The sequence below is a fragment of the Bombus terrestris genome, chromosome 5 (assembly GCF_910591885.1).
Source record: "Bombus terrestris chromosome 5, iyBomTerr1.2, whole genome shotgun sequence".
NCBI classification, from domain to species: domain Eukaryota; kingdom Metazoa; phylum Arthropoda; class Insecta; order Hymenoptera; family Apidae; genus Bombus; species Bombus terrestris.
The window spans coordinates 2,182,836-2,201,829 of record NC_063273.1 but is presented as its reverse complement, the minus strand read 5'-3'; the positions used below and the strand labels follow the sequence as shown (position 1 = coordinate 2,201,829).

Here is an 18,994-nt window from a genome sequence, read left to right as displayed (position 1 = left end):
AGTCTCGCCCGGGGAGCTATTCACCATGCATGATTGCATATTAAACAGTCAAGGACGAGGGAGCCGCGAGAAAGGAGATGATTCCGCGAGTGGAACGACAGACGGAAGTTTCGGGAAGATCCAAAGACAACGAGACGTTAAGCCTTTCTCCTTTCACTCGTCGTCTCTACCTGTTTCTCATACCTGGTATCACGAAGGTGAAGAGGGAGGAAAAGAGAGAGGGAAAGAGAGAGAGAGAGAGAGAGAGTCGAGAATGAAAGAAGTGGGAATTGGTAGGAGGCCGAGGAACATGGAAACCGACGGTTCCTCACGAGCGACTAAAAGTTAAATTGCGTTCCACGACTGCACGGGAGTTCGGATTTCCGCTCGTGACTGAATATTCCCAAAGCTATCCCACTCTGCCGGCTGCTTCCGCGGCATTGACGTTGAAATACGATTTAATTCTTCCACTTCGCACTTCCAACAGACGAGGAAAGCGCTTCCGTGACGTGCCGCCGCCGTCCGGACGTCCGTATGGTTGCTTGCCTCGAGGCCGCCGCACCATCGGCCCTTAGGGCTTCTCCACACTGATGCAACACATCACACACATACATACACGTATACATATGTATAATATGAGTCTCTTCTACATATTCCCAATTCCTCGTCTCCTTTCAGAAAATCACCAGTTTTCCATCGAGGCTGAAACGATTCTGGGATATAACGCGTTCATTCCTTCGTTCGATTGGCTTTCGACGAGCGATAACCCCCGCAAAGCGATTCCTTGCTATCAGTCTTCCGACTCTTGGCTGAATCTTCGGATCGATCGACGGTCTCTCACGTGCCTCGTCGATCACCTGACTGATTCGCGGAGATTTTCGAAAGAAGAATCGCCGATCGAACGTTCCTGAACGCGGCGTTGCATAGAAATCGAGACGATCCGCGGCGAAAACCCTCGTTTTTATTGGAAATCACAAGCGCTGGATTCGAGAATTTCAGCAAGACTCGATGCCTGCATTCGTGAACGCACGGCGAACTATCTTACTGTCGTAAGAACTGCTCCCCCGTGGTCTGTATGCAGCATGTTGCTCCTCTTTGATTTGCTGAGTTTCGGTTTCGTTATTATTTGCAACGATCGATGGCGTGTCCATGGCTCCTGGCTCTAAGTTTGTAAATTTGGTATAAAAGAGTATTGCTAAATGAGAAGCATGTTCAACTTCTTGAAAGTTTAACGAAATGAGTAGGATAAATACGTTAAAATAAATATTTTAAGCTAAATTCGTTGTATTAGTAAGTTCGCATTCATGAAGCCACGGAACGAATTCTTGTACAATATATAATTTCGTATAATAATTATTTTAGTAATTTTTATTATATACGTTGTAAAGAAATTACTTATTGAACGAATACCTACGAAACAGTGACTTCAGACGTTGCAAGTTGCAACATATTTGACTATTTTTTCCCTGTCCTTTGCCAGAACACGCTCTCATCTTTTGTCTCCCTACGGCTTCGATAGTAAACTATTAACCCTTTGGCGGAAGAACGACACCAGGACAATCATTCGTATAATGCAAGCGATTTAGAAGGTTTCTAAGGGGAGTAGCGAATGAAATTGGACAGATTCAATTCGATGGAACGATGTCCCTTAAGAGCAATTCAGGACGCTGTTCGGAGATCTCACAAATATTACGGAAAATTTCATAAAAAGCTGACGGTGGCCGAGTCTAAAGAAAATACGGAAGAGTGGAGCAGCGGTAGGAACTGGAGAATAAGAAGGAAGAAAACGTAGAAATAAGGTCAGCCAAGAAAACGAAGTAGATGAATCGATAATCGGGAGAATCGAATGAACGAAACGTCCTGGCGGGGTGAAACATTCAAGTGACCGAATAAATCGGTGTAATAGGATTACAAATGAGATTAAGCGGCAACTACGCGACGGGGTTAACACGGGTGAGGTGATTTAAACGGGTGAGAGGGTAGATTTAAAAACGTTAACAACTCAGTCAAGTTAACTCGTAAAAGAGATTCCAAATATAATATCATAATTCGTCGGAGTTTTACGACGCGACATACAGAGAACTAGATTTACATATAAAACAAGCCAGCGCTTATCTCCCGACATGGGTTTGCTCGAGGGCGGGCCAGCGTTTCGTTTCGTTGGATTAGTCAAAAAATTACCCCTGTTTATCAGGCATAACAGTGCTTAGTCATAATCACAGCAGGTATTCGCTTTCTCTTTACAACATACGTTTTCATTATGCCGCATTAATTAAAGAAATCTGAAAGGTTATTATTTCTCGTATTATACGAACGAACGAATAAATTTGGTCTACATTGATAAACAGAGTATAAGCAAGGTGTAGAATATCATGCAAGCCATACGAAGAGGACGTGAATGATTTACATCGTAAAGGAAATAATCGTTTCTGTTATTACAGGGAGTAGAAAATAGAAATTAAAAAACGAATATGAAGCGAAACCTGATAAAACGAAATATCGATTAATATTTCATTTATATCGAAGCTTTAAACAAAATTTGGAATTTGAAGAGGTTATTGAAGAGATTAATTCAATTTTATTCTTTATAATTATGCGCGGAAAAGAAACGTGATATTTGCATTGCTATTGAAAAGTTTGAGTTGTTTGCTTCATATTCATATGCTTCGATTCATATCTAGCGTATAGTATTTAACGGCAGATTATCGCTGACTAAGACTAATTGTAAAGAAGGTTGTACAACATAATTAGAGGGATTATTAATCAAATTATTGCGCTACATTTGGAACTAAAAGCACCTCTGATGTGTGAAATGAAATAATTAGTCTACTCTGCTGTATTTATATGCTAAATATTTAGATATTTCGCATAATTAATTAGCAAATAATTTACAACCGCTTACAAACGATAACGTCGTATAGTAAATAGATTCGTATGTTTGACAAATAATAATTTCAATTTTGCCGTTTCTTCGTAAATATACTATGCGTAAGATTATAAAGAAATAACTTTACTTGAAGCTATAAAAATATATGTTAGATAGAAATTGTTAAAAGAAGATATGTAAGCTAAGTCTATAGAAGATAACAAATAGATGAAGTTCAAAAATTCTTCACAACTTTTCTTTTGGAGTGGTAGGAATTTTTAACGTATCCTTGCAATAGACGTAACACTCAATAATATACGTATGATATGGTAACTTAGAGGTAGTTTTCACGTTTTACGCATCTAAAATGTGCACTTTTGTGCGTAAAATACACACACTATTTTTATACCTCGTAGAATTTGTATAAACCGATCGTGTTAGCAATAAAACATCGTATAGCACCAGATTTTGTTAAGAATTTACGAGCTACTCATAAAATCGTATAATTCCGATACGGACACCCGGCTTATATGTTATTTCAAAAACACAACTTTCTATATATCACTGAATTTCTCTCTATAGCAACTGAAACAGAACAAATAAAACGTAATAATAAAAAATGCAATTTTTAAAAACAGAACATTCGATATGCTTCATTTCATAACACATTTTTACAAAACCTAGTCTTTTCCACTTTTTATTTTCCTTTTGATATACTTTTTACATTCTTGAAAATAAAGAAACATTTTAGGGGTTTAAATACACGTGCGATTATTGTTAAAATCCATTGCAAAAGTCCCGGTATCAATTTCAAATTGATTTAAATTGTAATTATTCCTCGGAATAATTTCTTTCTCAGTTAAAAAATCGAATTCTCAATTCATTTATAAAAATTCTGATGGAAAGCTTACCATCGCTTTTACATCGTACCGTTGAGGAGAGGGTGCGCGATAACTCGAGGAAAACAAGAGAAAGCCGAAGAAACGATATTCGCCATTTCGTGTCTTTAACAGTCTGGCGCACGTATGATAAGCGAGCCGGCACGTCTCGTAATAAATATTTTACTGCCTCAGCCGGAAAAGGGTACGCGGGGAGGACAGGAAGAAAAGCTCGTCGAGAGGATACAAGGGGTGTCTGTCTGCCTCTAAATTTAAAGTTCCCTCTCTAGCGGCGAGGATTAAACTGACTTTACAACAGGCAACGACCTATGCCTCCAACCATCCGATTCAACCCCTACATCGCTTTTACTAGGGATGGAAGAGAAGAAAACGGTGGAAAAGCTCGAGACGATGCATCGCCACCACCGCACATATCTTACACCTTATTACATTTCTTAAATATGACCCGACGGGCAGCAACGTCGACTACCCCCACGACCACATGCCCCCACCCTATGATAGAGAGTGTCGCGCTTCTTCGCGAAAGCGACGAGCTTCGAAGGTTTGCGGGCCAAGCACCATTCTATATGCAAAATTTCACGGGTCGCGGAAGCGAAATAGCGAGTCGGCAAGCAAATGAAGTTCACCGTGGAAAATAACGCGAGGAATTTCTGGACCGTCCCTTCTCCATCCCTACGACCACGCCCGCAGTGCTCCCCGTTTTATTTCTTCTAGGCAATTTATATTCCCGGATTATCGGGTTTCAAGAGAATTTTAGACGTCGCATAGCCTCGCGTGATATCCTTCTAACCGTTGGCTGGTTTTTAAAGGCTTCTGATGAATTCGGGGCTTTTAATAGCGATTCGGGATTACAGTGGATTTTATTGGCGGATAGGAGTACGGGAGAATTTACTTTTCTATCGTGTTCTCTCGTTATTCAAGCTGTTCCGTCGTGTCTTTTCTATCAGTGATCATCAGTGTTTTCTGGCTGTTTGTAAATTGAGATTATCGCAATATTTCTTTAGCGTAAATATCTAATAGCGATCAAGTAATGTCATTCCTTTTTCTGTTTTAAGGAGAAAGGAGGTTGGTTTTCGTGTTGGTAGAATTTATGTATCTTTGGTTATGCAAGTAAAAGATTTAATGGCTCACCTGTAGATTGGTTCACCAGCACCCTCTTTGTACCAGAGTACCATGCTGACTTCGTCGTTGTCGTTGGAACGAATATCGCAAGGAAGGTGCACTTTGTTTCCTACAACCCCACTGATAGTAATCATTGGAACTGTAAGCAAAAAAGATGAAATATTTATAGTTAATTGTACCATAATAGGATAAAAATTGGATTAAAAGCGACGAAGACGATTAAATTTGAAATTTTATTATCCTCCGGTATCCTTTCACAGTAATTCGCTAACTGTAACCTTAATTAAATTAACATGAAATTAATTATAAGTTTAAGCGGTTACTAACAGATATTTCCTCGTAATATAATACTTGATATAATACTTAAAAAGAACGTAAAACTACATTTAAAGTTTAATTCAACAAAGGTTCCAAAGTTTAAAAAGACTTTAAATTATACTTTGTAGAATATAATACATATTTCGTTTATGGAAGATTATACATATATTGTATAATATAATTTAGACGTTAAATAAAAATGTTGAACGTATGATGTCTCCTGGTCTTAGTATCTAAGATTTTTATTGAAATTTTGTACTTTAAAATTAAAATTTAAACTTTGGTCTTGCCTCACTGTAACGATATATCTAATCAATCCAAAAAGAGTTCAAATAAAATATTGGCTGAATGATATTGAAACAGTAAAATATTTATTTCTATTCTATGCTTTGTCTAAACATCAATACCTGTCAATATAATACGCATTATACATATCATATATTCATATTAATGTAAATTGTGTTTGTAAAGTTTGAAAAGAATGGAACACAAACAGAGACGTGTTTCGTAAAATTTTATAATTAATTATACTTAATTCAAATCTGCTCTTTAATTAATCATACGCAGGGATACTTGCTAACCGATTTATTCGCAACAGAACCTACATTGTAACCATTTTTCAAGGCAGCATCAATCACGCTCAGAAGTGTAAGCGAACTTCTTTCGAAATCAATGAACACACCAACGCCTCGAAATATCTAATCTCGTCATTAATCAAACTAAATTAATCTGCTTTTATCAATTTGCCATGTACCTCGACAATTTTCTTTCCTCTTGCGTAAATGTGAACGCGCGATTCGTATCGAATTAAATGACTGTCACCGACAACGTAGCATGACAAAACTTTTCCTACGTCACATTCACGGCCAAACAATGAAAAGAACTTACCATTCTTCTGAAACGCGCAAATCCGACGTGTGTCCTAATATTTTCTTCCTTTAGCTCTCAAATTTCAAAATATTTAATGCTGCATTTTGAAACAGAAAATTATCCACCATACATGGTATTAACAACGGCCGAAAGAGTTTCTTAAAAATGATATTAATTCTCGATTCTACTATCAAAACCAGCGAGCCATCCCAAGCATGCACATTATCGCACATCCACGACGAGAATAATTAACCACATTCGTCTGGTAGGTGGATAGCGTAGTTTTACCAAGTAATAGAAAGCGCCCGTGAGAAGCAGAACCAAGGTGGTGCACGCAAACTACGAAGACATCCTTCGGGATTAGGTCTCATTACATGAGAATTCTGCGGTGACGTACGCGCTGACGGTTAAGGTCGTGGCTTTCCGACCGAGCTTAAGGCGGCCAAGTCGTCTTGCTGGTTGACGATGCAAGCTGCGGTTAACGGGGGTTTGATGTCCTCATCGCCTTGTCTACTCGATTAGATTTACATGTAGATGGAGTTATCGCGTTTTAACGAGCTACACGGTGACGTACATATCACGAATACCACTCCTTATTTTCCGTCTTGATTGACACGTTTGCCATCCTTGTCAGCTGAAAATCAAATTGCGTGGAACATTCTCGAGGACCAATGGGCGGACAATCTCATCGATCAATGACACTCTCCTACCCGCTTGTTCCACAAAACAATCGTAATAGCTCACTGTTACGTGGACTTCCATCTTGGGTCACAGGACGCTGATGCTTCTCTACAAGTTTGGAAACATAACCGCGAAAGTCGGGAAATCGTGGGTGGAGGATAGATAGTGGATGAGTGTTCCGAGATGAACCGTTAGAAAGTTGGTCCGGCAGTTCCGACTGAATATCATTGGCCGAGTAAGTTTCTATGTTGAATTGGCCGCATTGTAAGATTCGTAAATTCTGTTATCAAATTTAACTTTGCTGTTCGAAGGAAAATAGCTAGTTGAGGCACTTGGAGATCATGCCGAAGATCATTTCGTTTAGGTCTTCGTATAGTTCGCGAATAATAACAATAATATAGTATAGTACATAAATATCATTAAGTGATACGAAATTTGATGTACCTACATTTAATTAATTAGTATGTAAATACCATAATGAATACAGTGGTGTATAAATACTTTTTGTAGCCACTGTAGATTACCAATTTCCGATATGCTCGTCCTATGGAAATCTAAAAGAATCCTGTCTATGTTAATTTTGTAATCCGTGAATCATAAATGTAGTTCTAATTTTACAAATATAATTGAATTATAAAAGTTCAAATCTCCCACCAACGCCGGTCATCCGACCAACATTTGTAAACTAAAATTCAAACGAAGAAAAATTTCACGCAACATTATATAACAAGCGCAGTCACAATCCGACGAACTTATCGCGACATTTATTTTTCGGCAAACACAGACTACGAAAACGTGCACAGTGACAAGCACCAGGCTCGGTTATATTGGAACAATTTCATTTACCACAAGAAAAATGCTGGCTAAATTTCACGGCTAGGCGTAACCATACATTTTCTTGACATCCTGATCTGGAAGGAAGAACCAGTTACAAGCTCATGAAACGTCGAGAAATGGGGAGCAATGATGGCTGAGTCGTTTCTTCTTCTTTGTCTCCCATCGTTATACGAGGAATATTAACGTAGGAACAGTGAGCCGATACAACTACCATTTTTTACGACGTTTAGCGAATTCCAGACGAACAATTTGCATCGTTATGCAAGTCCGCATCACGCGAGTCGTGGTAAGATTTTAATAATTGTACGTGTTTCGATCGCCGTTGTTGTGTCCGGTTGATCAGGTATCGACTATCGGCCAACGTAACTTCTCCAACCTCTGGCTAGGGTCGACTGATTTTAATTACTTTTGCGAAAGTTTAGCAACTGAAAGTGTATTTACCGTGGAAATTCGCAATTTTGTTGGCTGGTTCGTTAGTTCACTGATTGTTCTCTATTTTTCTTTATATCTGAATGATTTCAGAAGGAAGATAGCTCTATAGGTAATTTATTATATAGGGTGAGGTACGTTACGCGTTTCCACCGAGTATTTTATGAATATCGGTTATATTGAAAAGTTTCAGTAGACCAAGTTGAAACTTTCCGTATTAAGTTGAGTTTGTAGATAGATAGTAATAAATCCAAAATAAAGCAAGACTAACTTAAAGAACGACTCGACGTAGATTCATCCTACGGTGCAAAAATTCCATGTGCCATACATATTCGAATACACCGATTTACGATAATCAGAAGATAAAAATACCGAATCGTTGAAACAGTTCTGCCAAATTTCCACCTTAGTAACGTTTCATAGTCTAATCGATTGGACTGACGAGCGAATAGTACCATTTGGCGTCGTTGACGTTGACAAAAGCGTCAATTATCATGGTCGAATAGGAGACTATTTCGAACTTGTTTCAATCGAAATTCTAGTTCTAGTGGTCGTCTAGTTTGTCGATTGGGCAGATATGCGTGTAGCGTGCATCGTAATTCGTTTCTGTTGCCGAAGAATCCTCGAACCCCCACGTCGTTCCCGGTACGGATCGATGCCTCGACTCGTGCGGTTCATAAATAACCTTTCTACGCGGAAAACGAATCCATCAACGGGTTTGCTTCTTAACTAGCCAATTCGAGGTAACATCAAACGCAACATAAGGCTGCCGTCTTCTTCCATCCCCTCGCAGCTGCTGCGCGTTGCCAGACCCCCGTAAATAAGTAATCTTTCCGTTTCCAGGAATGCGCGAGAGGGTTTTGAATCTCGAGGATGATCGCCTTCGGGCGAGCGTGTCCAAGATACCAGCCGCGTTTATTTTCTTTTTTATCGAACGCGTAAATTTAACTGGCCTTATTTTTGCCCGACGCTTTCATTCGTTTCCGTTGCTCGCCATCGGCAAAATGAAATATAACGTTATTATTCTGGCATGCCGCGAATCCTTTCGCGATCTCCTTCCTCTCTCTTCTGCTTCTTGGTTGCGCGTATCGTAAGAACCACGTTCCTTTTCAGCGTGAAATCTTTTGATAATTTATCGACGCACGAAACAATCTTTCGCATAACTCAAACGTAAATAAAGAGGCCGTGTGTCAATGGCGCAAAGAATTTTTACTCTTGTTTTATGGATTTTTAGCTGTCAACATGTATTACACGAGTCGTCGACGTTCTATCGTGAAAATATGCGAAGACGCTGTGAATGATTGTTGATTTCGGACAATTTAATCAAAGCTGGTTATGTAAAAAAGCAATTAACGTGTACTTGTTACAACGGAAACTACCGAAGACAAATAATAAATAAAGTTTAGGCATAAATTCGTTTCACTTACTAAATATTATAACGAGTATTGCACTCTGCATATTTTATACATATTCGCGCCTTAAATTTCCCATAGATGTATAAGAATGACCACTGCAATTATAAAGTTTGACGATCTTGAGGATAACCCTAAGGATGATAATGATAGACACCTTGGTAATTTAATAATCTACAGATCGTCGATAACGGCACCATATTCCTCGATTCCATTGTAAAGTTGGAGATAACACAAATTGTCTCGTACCGAGGTAATTAAGATTTGGCCTACCCTTGGGAATCGTCGAATGAAAATGTCAAAAGATTCTTAAGCCCTAGTCGTCTCCACCGTCGCGTGTAATCCAGATTTATACGGTGATAGATCTTGTTTCTGCGTTAATTATTTCCTTGAGTCGTTATTCAGCATATAGGACCGTTTTACGATAGTGGCGGAACGAAGCAAAGCTATTGAGATAAACTAGCTGAGCGCTGTTCGAGTATCGTTCGTTATCTTTGCCGCGGCATAAATACGACTGTAAAGGAATAGCGTTAACAGGAAAGGGTGAAAATGTCGAGGTTCGTAGTCGTAAAATAATAACAAGAGTAATTTGTTCTTGGTTCCGCGTACATTTTCCTTCTCTGTAAGGGATTAACGTTATCGAATTAGTAGTAGAATGTACTTGAAATTTTGTAACACGACATTGACGAACTTGACGATTCTGACGATCAAAATATTGTTTCTTAATTCTTTGTTATAGATAATATTTGTCTAACTTTTTCTTCGTGAACATAATATGAATTAACAATTATTTCTATATTGAAATAAAAGATTCAAACAATGCCTTATGTAAGCAAATCTAATTATCTGGAGGAAGAATTTTTTTCCTATTCGATTACATAAATAGCGCTATCTTCTTTATAAAATAGAGATATAACATGTAGAGGGCGGAGAAAATAAAACTGAACGTACTCGTCCGAAAGAGGACTGTTATTAATTATTCAGAATGTTATGTCACAGTGCAATTTACTATCGGCTAAATCGTTTAACTAGATTCGACCGACAGATGACACTAGATTGGCTGATTGTTTATTAAATGCTGTCAAATTATTGATGCTAATAAGCCATGGTTTGCCGAGCACGCGTTCGAACGATGCCAAATAAGCGACGGTGGATGTCGAAAATATCTGGCAATGACGCATATGGGTAACTATATGACGCCCACCAATCAAAATTATTGTAATATTCGAACGCGGCCGTGACTCGAAAACGTCGGCTCTGTCCATAAGTACCTAATGAATCGAGAATTTATGTTAAAGCATTTTAATGGTGTTGGTAACAGTTTCTCGTATCACAATAAGTTGAATGACATACATGCAACGCTGCATGAATTAATTAGATACGATGCTTCGGTTTTATTAATTTCGATAAATTTATACATGCATCGTGTATGTTCATATATGTCAATTAAATGTGTACATTCGATGCTATTCTATCTTTATAATTTCGTTGAAATTCTCACTACTTGTTAGTGCATTAGTCTAAAATTCCAGGATGCAGGGACCAGCCGAATAACACGCACCAGGTATGTAAATATGAAACCGGAATTTTTCTATAGAAAATACACGTTTATTGTATGAAAATGATTAAAAATATTTTATTCGAAGTATTGCCCATCGCTAGCTATATATTTTTCCCACCTGTCTGGCAACTACATTATCAGCTAGGGCCATCTATAGGCAAATTCCGGTTTCATACTTACAGACCTGATATTGATGTACCTATTCAGAAATCTGAGGCATATTTAATATTTCGGTAATTATATACTTAAAACTTGTACTTTATTGCGACAAAATACTACTCGACTTACTTTAACAATAAAATCCGGACAGGATGCGCTTGAAGAAAAAGATCCTGAAAAGATGAAAAGTTACATAGATGTAGCTTTTCGTCAATAAGCGAGTAAAGATACAAAGAGTGTCATCTCTCTTGGAATAATCGTACTTGTCATCCGACTTCCAAGCAATCGAAATCCCTTTCAAACGAATAAACACGGGTGAAACAAATTACACGAGGAAAAAGAAAAACGCGAAAAATGTGGCGCTCTTGGCCAGTTTCTTAATGTCCTCCTTTGTAGCGGAGAAATGAAGGGAGACTATTAAAATGGTGCTGGTCTGTCGAAGAAAAATTCCCCTGGCAGCGGAGACGACTTCTCTGTTAAGTCCAGATGTATCGTAGACCGCAATGTAGTAGGTAGATTAATGGTTTTTACCGGTGCTCCACCGGAGCTTTTTATAGCAAAAGGTGGCCCTGCTCGGGATAGAGTGCCGCGACCGGCACATTCGGGTTCCGCTCAGCCAGTAAAACTTGTAATTACTGTAAATCGCGATGTAATTGCCGTAGTAATTACCGTGGAGCAAAGTAGGCGCCGGCTCGCGTAAATAAAGCTGTGCTTGCGAGCTTACCCGCAACCCCCGTAAATTTCAATCGTGAATGTTTCATTTGTTATGGAACCACTTTTAATCGCCCGCCCTGTTCTCTCAGTTCTATTAACTCCTCTGTACGGTGGATATCGTTTTTCCCAGTTACCAATCTTATTTTTTCTCTTTCATTTCGCTAATAACAAAGATCGTTTCCAGTCCTTTTGGGATACCGTGTTGCGGTAAGCGTCATGGTTTCCTTTTTTTTTTTAGGGGTTTCGTACGTACCATTTATTTATATGCCGGGTTATTCGTTCGTGTATGTTAATGTTTCTATAAGTGTGTGATTTAATAAGAAATTTATTCGGTTTATTAAGGACTTGTTATATTTTTGCAAAGATTGCTGTTACGAAATGTATTGAAAATGCTTTTTTTTTCTTAATTCCATAGAATATTAAGATTTTCTGAATATTTGTATTTGGAATGAATTATTGAACTCAAGTTAGAGGATTCGTATATAGTTACTTTCCATGAATTTCTGGCTGGAATATCTCGTAAACTTCAGGGACACCCTATGCGGACGCAGTTGTCGCGATTTTATGGATTCCCTTTGACGATCCCCATCCAGAAATGAGATTATGTATATCTCCGATTTACTTTACTAACTACGCAAAGCCGATTTATCAGCGAGCTGTGACTACCAGGTCGCGTGTTTCTCTCTTTTACAATCGATTCGAGAAGTACCGTCTACCTAATTATCGGTGCTGCTTTAAAGTTAGGAAATACTTTCAAACGTGCGGCCACCACCAGGCTGCATTGCAAATTCTTTTAGGATCATGACTAGAGGTACGTGCACCGGCATCCTCGTTCCTTTCAGTTCCAGAGGAGAAGTAGAAATTATTCCTTTTTTACAGGGAAATCTTGAGAAACCCATCCGGTATCTCGTTGAAGTAAATTACGTTTCCAAAAGACGAGGAGTTCGCCGTACACTCTGATTAATTTCAAGTGAGATCGTTAATTGACTTTATATGTTGATAATATTCCATACCTATCGCAGGGAATGTTACGTCAAAGAAATGTTTCTGAAACTTTGAATAGATCGAGAAAATAAATCAAATATCAGAAATTTTAAGAGGTACGCTATATATATTTCGAGGCTTTTAGAGTATCGGGTAATTTAATTAGTTTCACTGCTGTAGTTATAAATATTTAGCCCTTGCTAACATTAAACATCTGTAAATTATTTTACCTAAAATTAATCAATTTGAACGTTTGTAATACCAGTGTTTAATACAAAATTGTTCAAGTATTTAATGACCAATTATATGTGCTTTAATAAATAATATGTTACAGCATGATACAGGATTTAATTGCTTTCCACCCGTTATTATCCACTAATTAGTGTAAGTGTTGCTCCAATATAAATGATTGAATTAATAATAACTTTATTTCCAATTAATTTTCTATCAGGCTAATAACCTCGCGTTATATTATTTTCATCAACCAAATAATCAAAAGATGATTAATTGAAATGTATTAATTGAAAAGAGTAAGATTAATACTACAACCTCCTTTCCAAATATTATGCCAACTACTCCTACATATGTGTATGTAACACACTAGAAAAATATTAAACACAGGGGAGTTCCCCTAATGCCGGACGGCACATAATTCCGGGCATTAGCTATATTGGTAACATTTGAAACGCAACAGAGCCGTTATTCCATGTAGAACATAGACGAGCAAATGGAATAAATAACGAGTACTTTTCGAAACATTCCAGTCGCATGTGCACATCTAACGAGATTCGTTGATTATAGTGTTTGATAAGAAACTGGTGCATCGTACAAATTATAGCCTATTATATTTACCAAATTTCGTGGCCAAAAGACGCGTGAGTCGCTTAGTTACATCTTTCGGGAAGTGCTTTTTAAATTACCTTTGTATGTTATGCGTACAGTGCGCTGATTTTTGCAAACAAAATTTTTCGATGGGTTTACTGTCTCATAGTTGCGAATAAAACATTTTTCGTCATCAGCGGACAGAAGAAATCTCAATTTTCTGTGTCTCTATTCGTATTATTATTTATTATTTTGGTCTTATCGGTTGAAAGATACGTACATTTAAACAACACGAATAACAACAAATATTTCACTGCAGGAATTAAGGGATCGATAAGATCGTGAAACTATCGTCGATATTTTTTATATGAATATTCTTTCATATAATCCATACAGTTCACGCGCGTACATAAACTTCGAAACAACACGAACCCCTACTCCAGGGACCAATAAAGGGTCGCGAAGAAAGAGGAAAACTAAAAAAGAAAAAGAAAAGAAAAACGTGGAATAGCGGGATAAAAACATCCGTCTATTATCCCCCGTTGGCCGCTTTATTCACGAGAAGCGTATTCGGAAACGATTTCCCCTATTCACGCAGGGTTATCAATAAAGAAAGGCCGAATTTCCCGTAGAAACGGCAAAAGGCGGCCAGGCTGAATACTCAAAGCTGCTCTTTACGACGTTCTACAGTCGCATCACGATCCTCGACTCAGTTTCCTCTGCCGAGTAACAGCTTTCGTACAGTAACGGAACAGTTTCTGTAGCGAAGCTTTACAGTTCTCCAGTTCCGCCGGAGACATTAATCTCCCTTATGAGTTACGACGTGTGCGCGCCACCGGTACACACACACACCCACATCTTTCTCGAGATCCGAGCATTTTCGGCACGCACGCGCTCGATATTTATACAAGTATATATTTATAAGCGTGACGCAAGGATTTCGTAATCGCTATGGTGGATAGTATCGAAGAAGCACGAGCCATAAAACGGCACGTGCTACGCGAAACAGAGAACACGAAACAGAGAAGAAGAAGGAAGGAACGGGAGAAAAGGAAAAAAGTAGAGAAATTAATCGTAGGTGTAGGGGTGGAGTGAAATAAAAACGAGCCCCCGTGTGTCAACGCTGCTCCTTTTCCCTCCATCGACACGTAAGTCGAGTCGTTTTACAGGGCGTCGTAATTCACGCTTTACGAGCGGCCTGCGCTCGCTGCTCGCTTGGCCTCTCACACCCGTCCGTCCTGTTCTCGTGCCCAGGACGTTTTATCGAATTTAATTAAGTCGCCGCGCGTCTCCGGATTCCTCTGATTCCTGAGCGTTAGCACGAAAGTTGCCGCGGTGAAGTTCGCTAAATTACGCGAGCGCAACTTACGTTCTCCGCCGAAAACTTTCAAGGGAAACTGGCGAACGTGTGAACCAGGGCCACCGTGAAACGCGAAGCTGCGTGTCGTGCGAAGCAAGCACATAACGTGATCATGCAGAGATTCTTCTGGCAGAGAAACGCTGGATACTCGGTTTCTCCAGAGAAATCTCCTTTCTAGTTCCAGCAATCAATAGACCAGTGATGGCGCGAGTGATATGGTAATTGAAAACGATTCTATGAGATTCTATGAGAGTTGTATGCAGTTTAATAGCGACAATGAAGTAAATTTCTGACAAATTGAATTGCGGAATAGAGTTTCGTTCTTGTAGACGCTATATAGTTGTCGGGGTTTGTCATTTTGCTTACTATTGTTAGGCAAATGGTTTGCTCGCGTTCTTCATCGATAGAATTTCCACCAATCACATGGAAATCCTCGCTCGTTTTTTTCAGATATACCAAGCATATCGAAATTGTACGACATTTTAAGCGGTCAAACATTTTTTATTAAATCATTAAATTTTATTAAACGTTCTTTTGATATATCTCGTATACGTTTAAAATAGCGAATCTTAAAGATTTGAGACTCTAAGAGTTATTAAATGTAGAAAAATAAGAAACTTAAGAACTTCTTTGTTTCGCTGATAGAAAACACGAAATAAACAAACAAAGGTTAAATAAGATGTACACATTGTCCAGTCAAAGAAGTTTCATGTTCATCGATCAAAGCCAAATTGGATACAAACTTTTCTCCATAAATCGTAATATTTTCACTTGAATACCCCGTTGTGTCGCTCACACTTGTTTGCAAGATGTACCGATTTTCTTTTATGGACCGATAAAAAGTTCGATGATGAAACCCATCGAACCTCGTCCTTTCCTTTACAGCCTTCCGTTTCTCTGCTTTTTACGACTGACAGCTTTCGCAGAGTAGAGTAGCGGGTAGCGGTTAGCCTTTACACCACTTTGATGTCGCTAAGAACACCTAAGAAAGAGAACTATTTTTTATCGTACCTCGACGATTTCCACACATACCAGAAGAATCTATGGAACGCATAGCAACAAGGAATAACACGATGAAGGATCAAATAATGCAAACGTCAAAATGCACGAAGAAAAATATACGTATAGTAGCGAAGATGCGATAAGAAAGAGAAAACACATAACGAGAGAATGATTCAGTCGCGTTATTTATTTTTTTATTTATAAAGATTTCTATTATAACGTAGAACATACGATATAGATTCCTTGTATCTTACGATTCGAAATGGAATAATAATTCTAAAGTCTGTAACAAGATCTAAGTTGCGAATACTTTACTGGAAAAGAATTAGAATATTCGAGCAGCTTTGTTTAGACCAAAGTAATTTACAGCGTCGCGGCTTTAGAATCTTTTTCTCGTTCGTGATAGAATTTAAATTTAGCGTTGAAAGGACGACGACAAATTGGGGACACAAGGATGCTCTGGGTTCCGCACAGTTTGCAACACTAACGGCCGAAGTTGGTAGACGCGTGACTGTCGCCGCTTTTACGATCAAGTGATTTCAAACATCGATACTATTCGCTGCGCTGTTTTGGAACGGAAGCGTTGTATTGTTCACGATATAAAAGAGAATAGAAAGACTGGAAATTGTTTGAGGGCTGAAACCTGTACCTAAATCGGAAAAAAACTAGAACGTATTATTTCATAGAAAAGATAAATGATATTTCCGATACGAATCATTTTTATAGAAATACCAATGCTTAATCGTATTATTGTCCTTATAAAAATTACATCTTAATCAAATCTTATTTATGAGTGTCAATATTCGATTCTTATATTCATGTTAGTTTCATTTCAAAGTACTTCTCTTTTACTATAACGCGATACGTTTTAAATTATTCTTATCATAATCGTGCATGATCTACCGGAGGTTGTCGATTATGTGGTTCATACTGATATGCTACTCCGTAATTATCATCGGCGCACGTTGACTCGTGGCCGAAGATTATGTCGGATAATTGTTTGCGAATAAGACGACCATCTTTCACGCGATAAACGATTACTTCGAGCTTGATATATGGTTTCGTCGCTGTGCGTGCCATGATTTATCGATCAACGACGGTCTCCGATCCGCAGCATCTTTCTTTCTTGCTGGCGAGAAAAAGAAGTCCCGTGACAGGTATTCGTAATTACATAGCCTCAAACGTAGCGCAATTATCAACAGGTCTGGAGCTTTAGAGTTATCGGGGGCCAGGAAGAAAATCGAAATCAGTTCGTTGGTAGCAGAAGAGTTGTGGCTAATAATTATGGGTCCACGGAAACAAAGATGATCGTGGTTAGGTCGAGACCTGATTAAGGCTCGATGGAGATGACCGATACCACCCGATCGATTGTTGCGTTCCGTACAAGCGATGAAAGATTCGGTAGTATAGTACAGAAAAATTATCAGAAGACAATTTCACCTAATTCCCGACTTTTTCTAATTCCAAATACTTCAAGGTTCTGCTAACAACATATGCATTGAGTGTAAATGTTCTTTACAACCGTATGCTCCACATTATCCGTATAGGCCTATACATAGAATTTCGGAGAAATAGCACGTACGTATAAATAACATCAAGGTTCTAAACGTACGTACGTTTGTGTACGTACACTATTTGTGTACTAATAGTACACAAATAGTACACAAGTACTAATAGTACTAATAACACAATAGTACTAATAGTACACAAATAGTGTACGTACGTTTAGAACCTTGATGTTATTTATACGTACGTGCTATTTCTATTAGTTTGTGACAGCATTGTAATAAAGATGGTATTACTAAGTACCTGTAGGACATACAGAGTTGATCGGCACAGGCCCGACAATTGATTCTATCGATGAGGAATACAATTTGTTTCTTATATGCTATGAGATGTTCAATATGGCTTTTCTTCGTTAGAATGTCAAATCACCTAGTGCCACCGCTACAGGATAGCAATAACTCAAAAGTATTATTATACGGCTGCGTCCAGTCTGGCTACTATTCGTAGCGTTCGATTTTTTCACGCGGTATATATATGTATGTACGTACGTATGTATGCACCCGTGGCTGATTCATCTCGGTGCGTGGTCGGTTACCAAACACTTTCCCGCCGATTAGGTTTCTTTCGCCTGTATGAAAATTGCGCTTTGATCGTGAAAGTAGACGCGAGAGGCGACTCGCGCGGAAATTGCAGGGGAGATTCTCCTCGGGGGAAAAAAGTGATTTAATGAAGGCTTCACGAGCATAATACGCGGCGCTGCGGCGCGACGCGGCGTTCCACTGCATGATGGAAAAGTCGAACGTTGAACCAGGGAAACGGATAACGTGGCTCCCTTACTCGTTTATTTAACTTCGCCGCTTACTTAACTCTGATTCTTCTCGTTAACACTTTCACGTTCTCCTGGAAAAAGTATCTCTGCAAGAAACATTGTTTCGTCTCCGGTACAGCTGACGATGCAATTTGATTTTGGGACGATATTGTTTTACAACTATCCGGTTTTCTTTCATTGCAACGTTTTTGTTGACGTTTCTGTATTGGGAAGAACAGCTGCTGGAATCGAACGATCATTCATCTAATTTAAGGGTATACCGGTATTCGATGGGTCAATTAAATATTAATGTGACACGTATTGTTAATGATTGAAAGAGAATTAATACGAACTTATCTTCCCCCTTTGAAGTAGATAAATTAAGCGTTGTTTGAGAGTGTGTGCTGTACAAAATTTTCAGGAAGAAAAATAATCTTCATTGTTAGAATATTATCTGTCGTAAGTGATATGGATGCGACGTACCTAGTCTTCTAAGTCGTTAAAATCGTTCGACCCTTTATACCATTCAGATAATTATACGAGCATTGAAAACGTGGTAATCGAGTGGCGCTATATAACGCGAAATTACCTTTAAAACCTGCTGGATTATCGATCGAAATCTTGATGGGATATCACGGCTCTTCGATTCACTAGGAAACTGTTAG

General features: G+C 38.6%; 1 protein-coding gene across 2 annotated transcripts in view; it reads right to left on the bottom strand.

Annotated features, from left to right (window-relative positions):
- LOC100645946 (hemicentin-2) overlaps positions 1 to 18,994 on the bottom strand; it is a 205,122-nt gene that overhangs the window by 57,078 nt on the left and 129,050 nt on the right. For both annotated transcript variants that reach the window (XM_003395723.4, XM_003395724.4), the window contains one exon: positions 4,876 to 5,005. In XM_003395723.4, coding sequence (XP_003395771.1) covers positions 4,876 to 5,000 — 125 coding nt within the window. In that variant the 5' untranslated portion in view covers positions 5,001 to 5,005. The remainder of the gene's footprint in view (positions 1 to 4,875; positions 5,006 to 18,994) is intronic.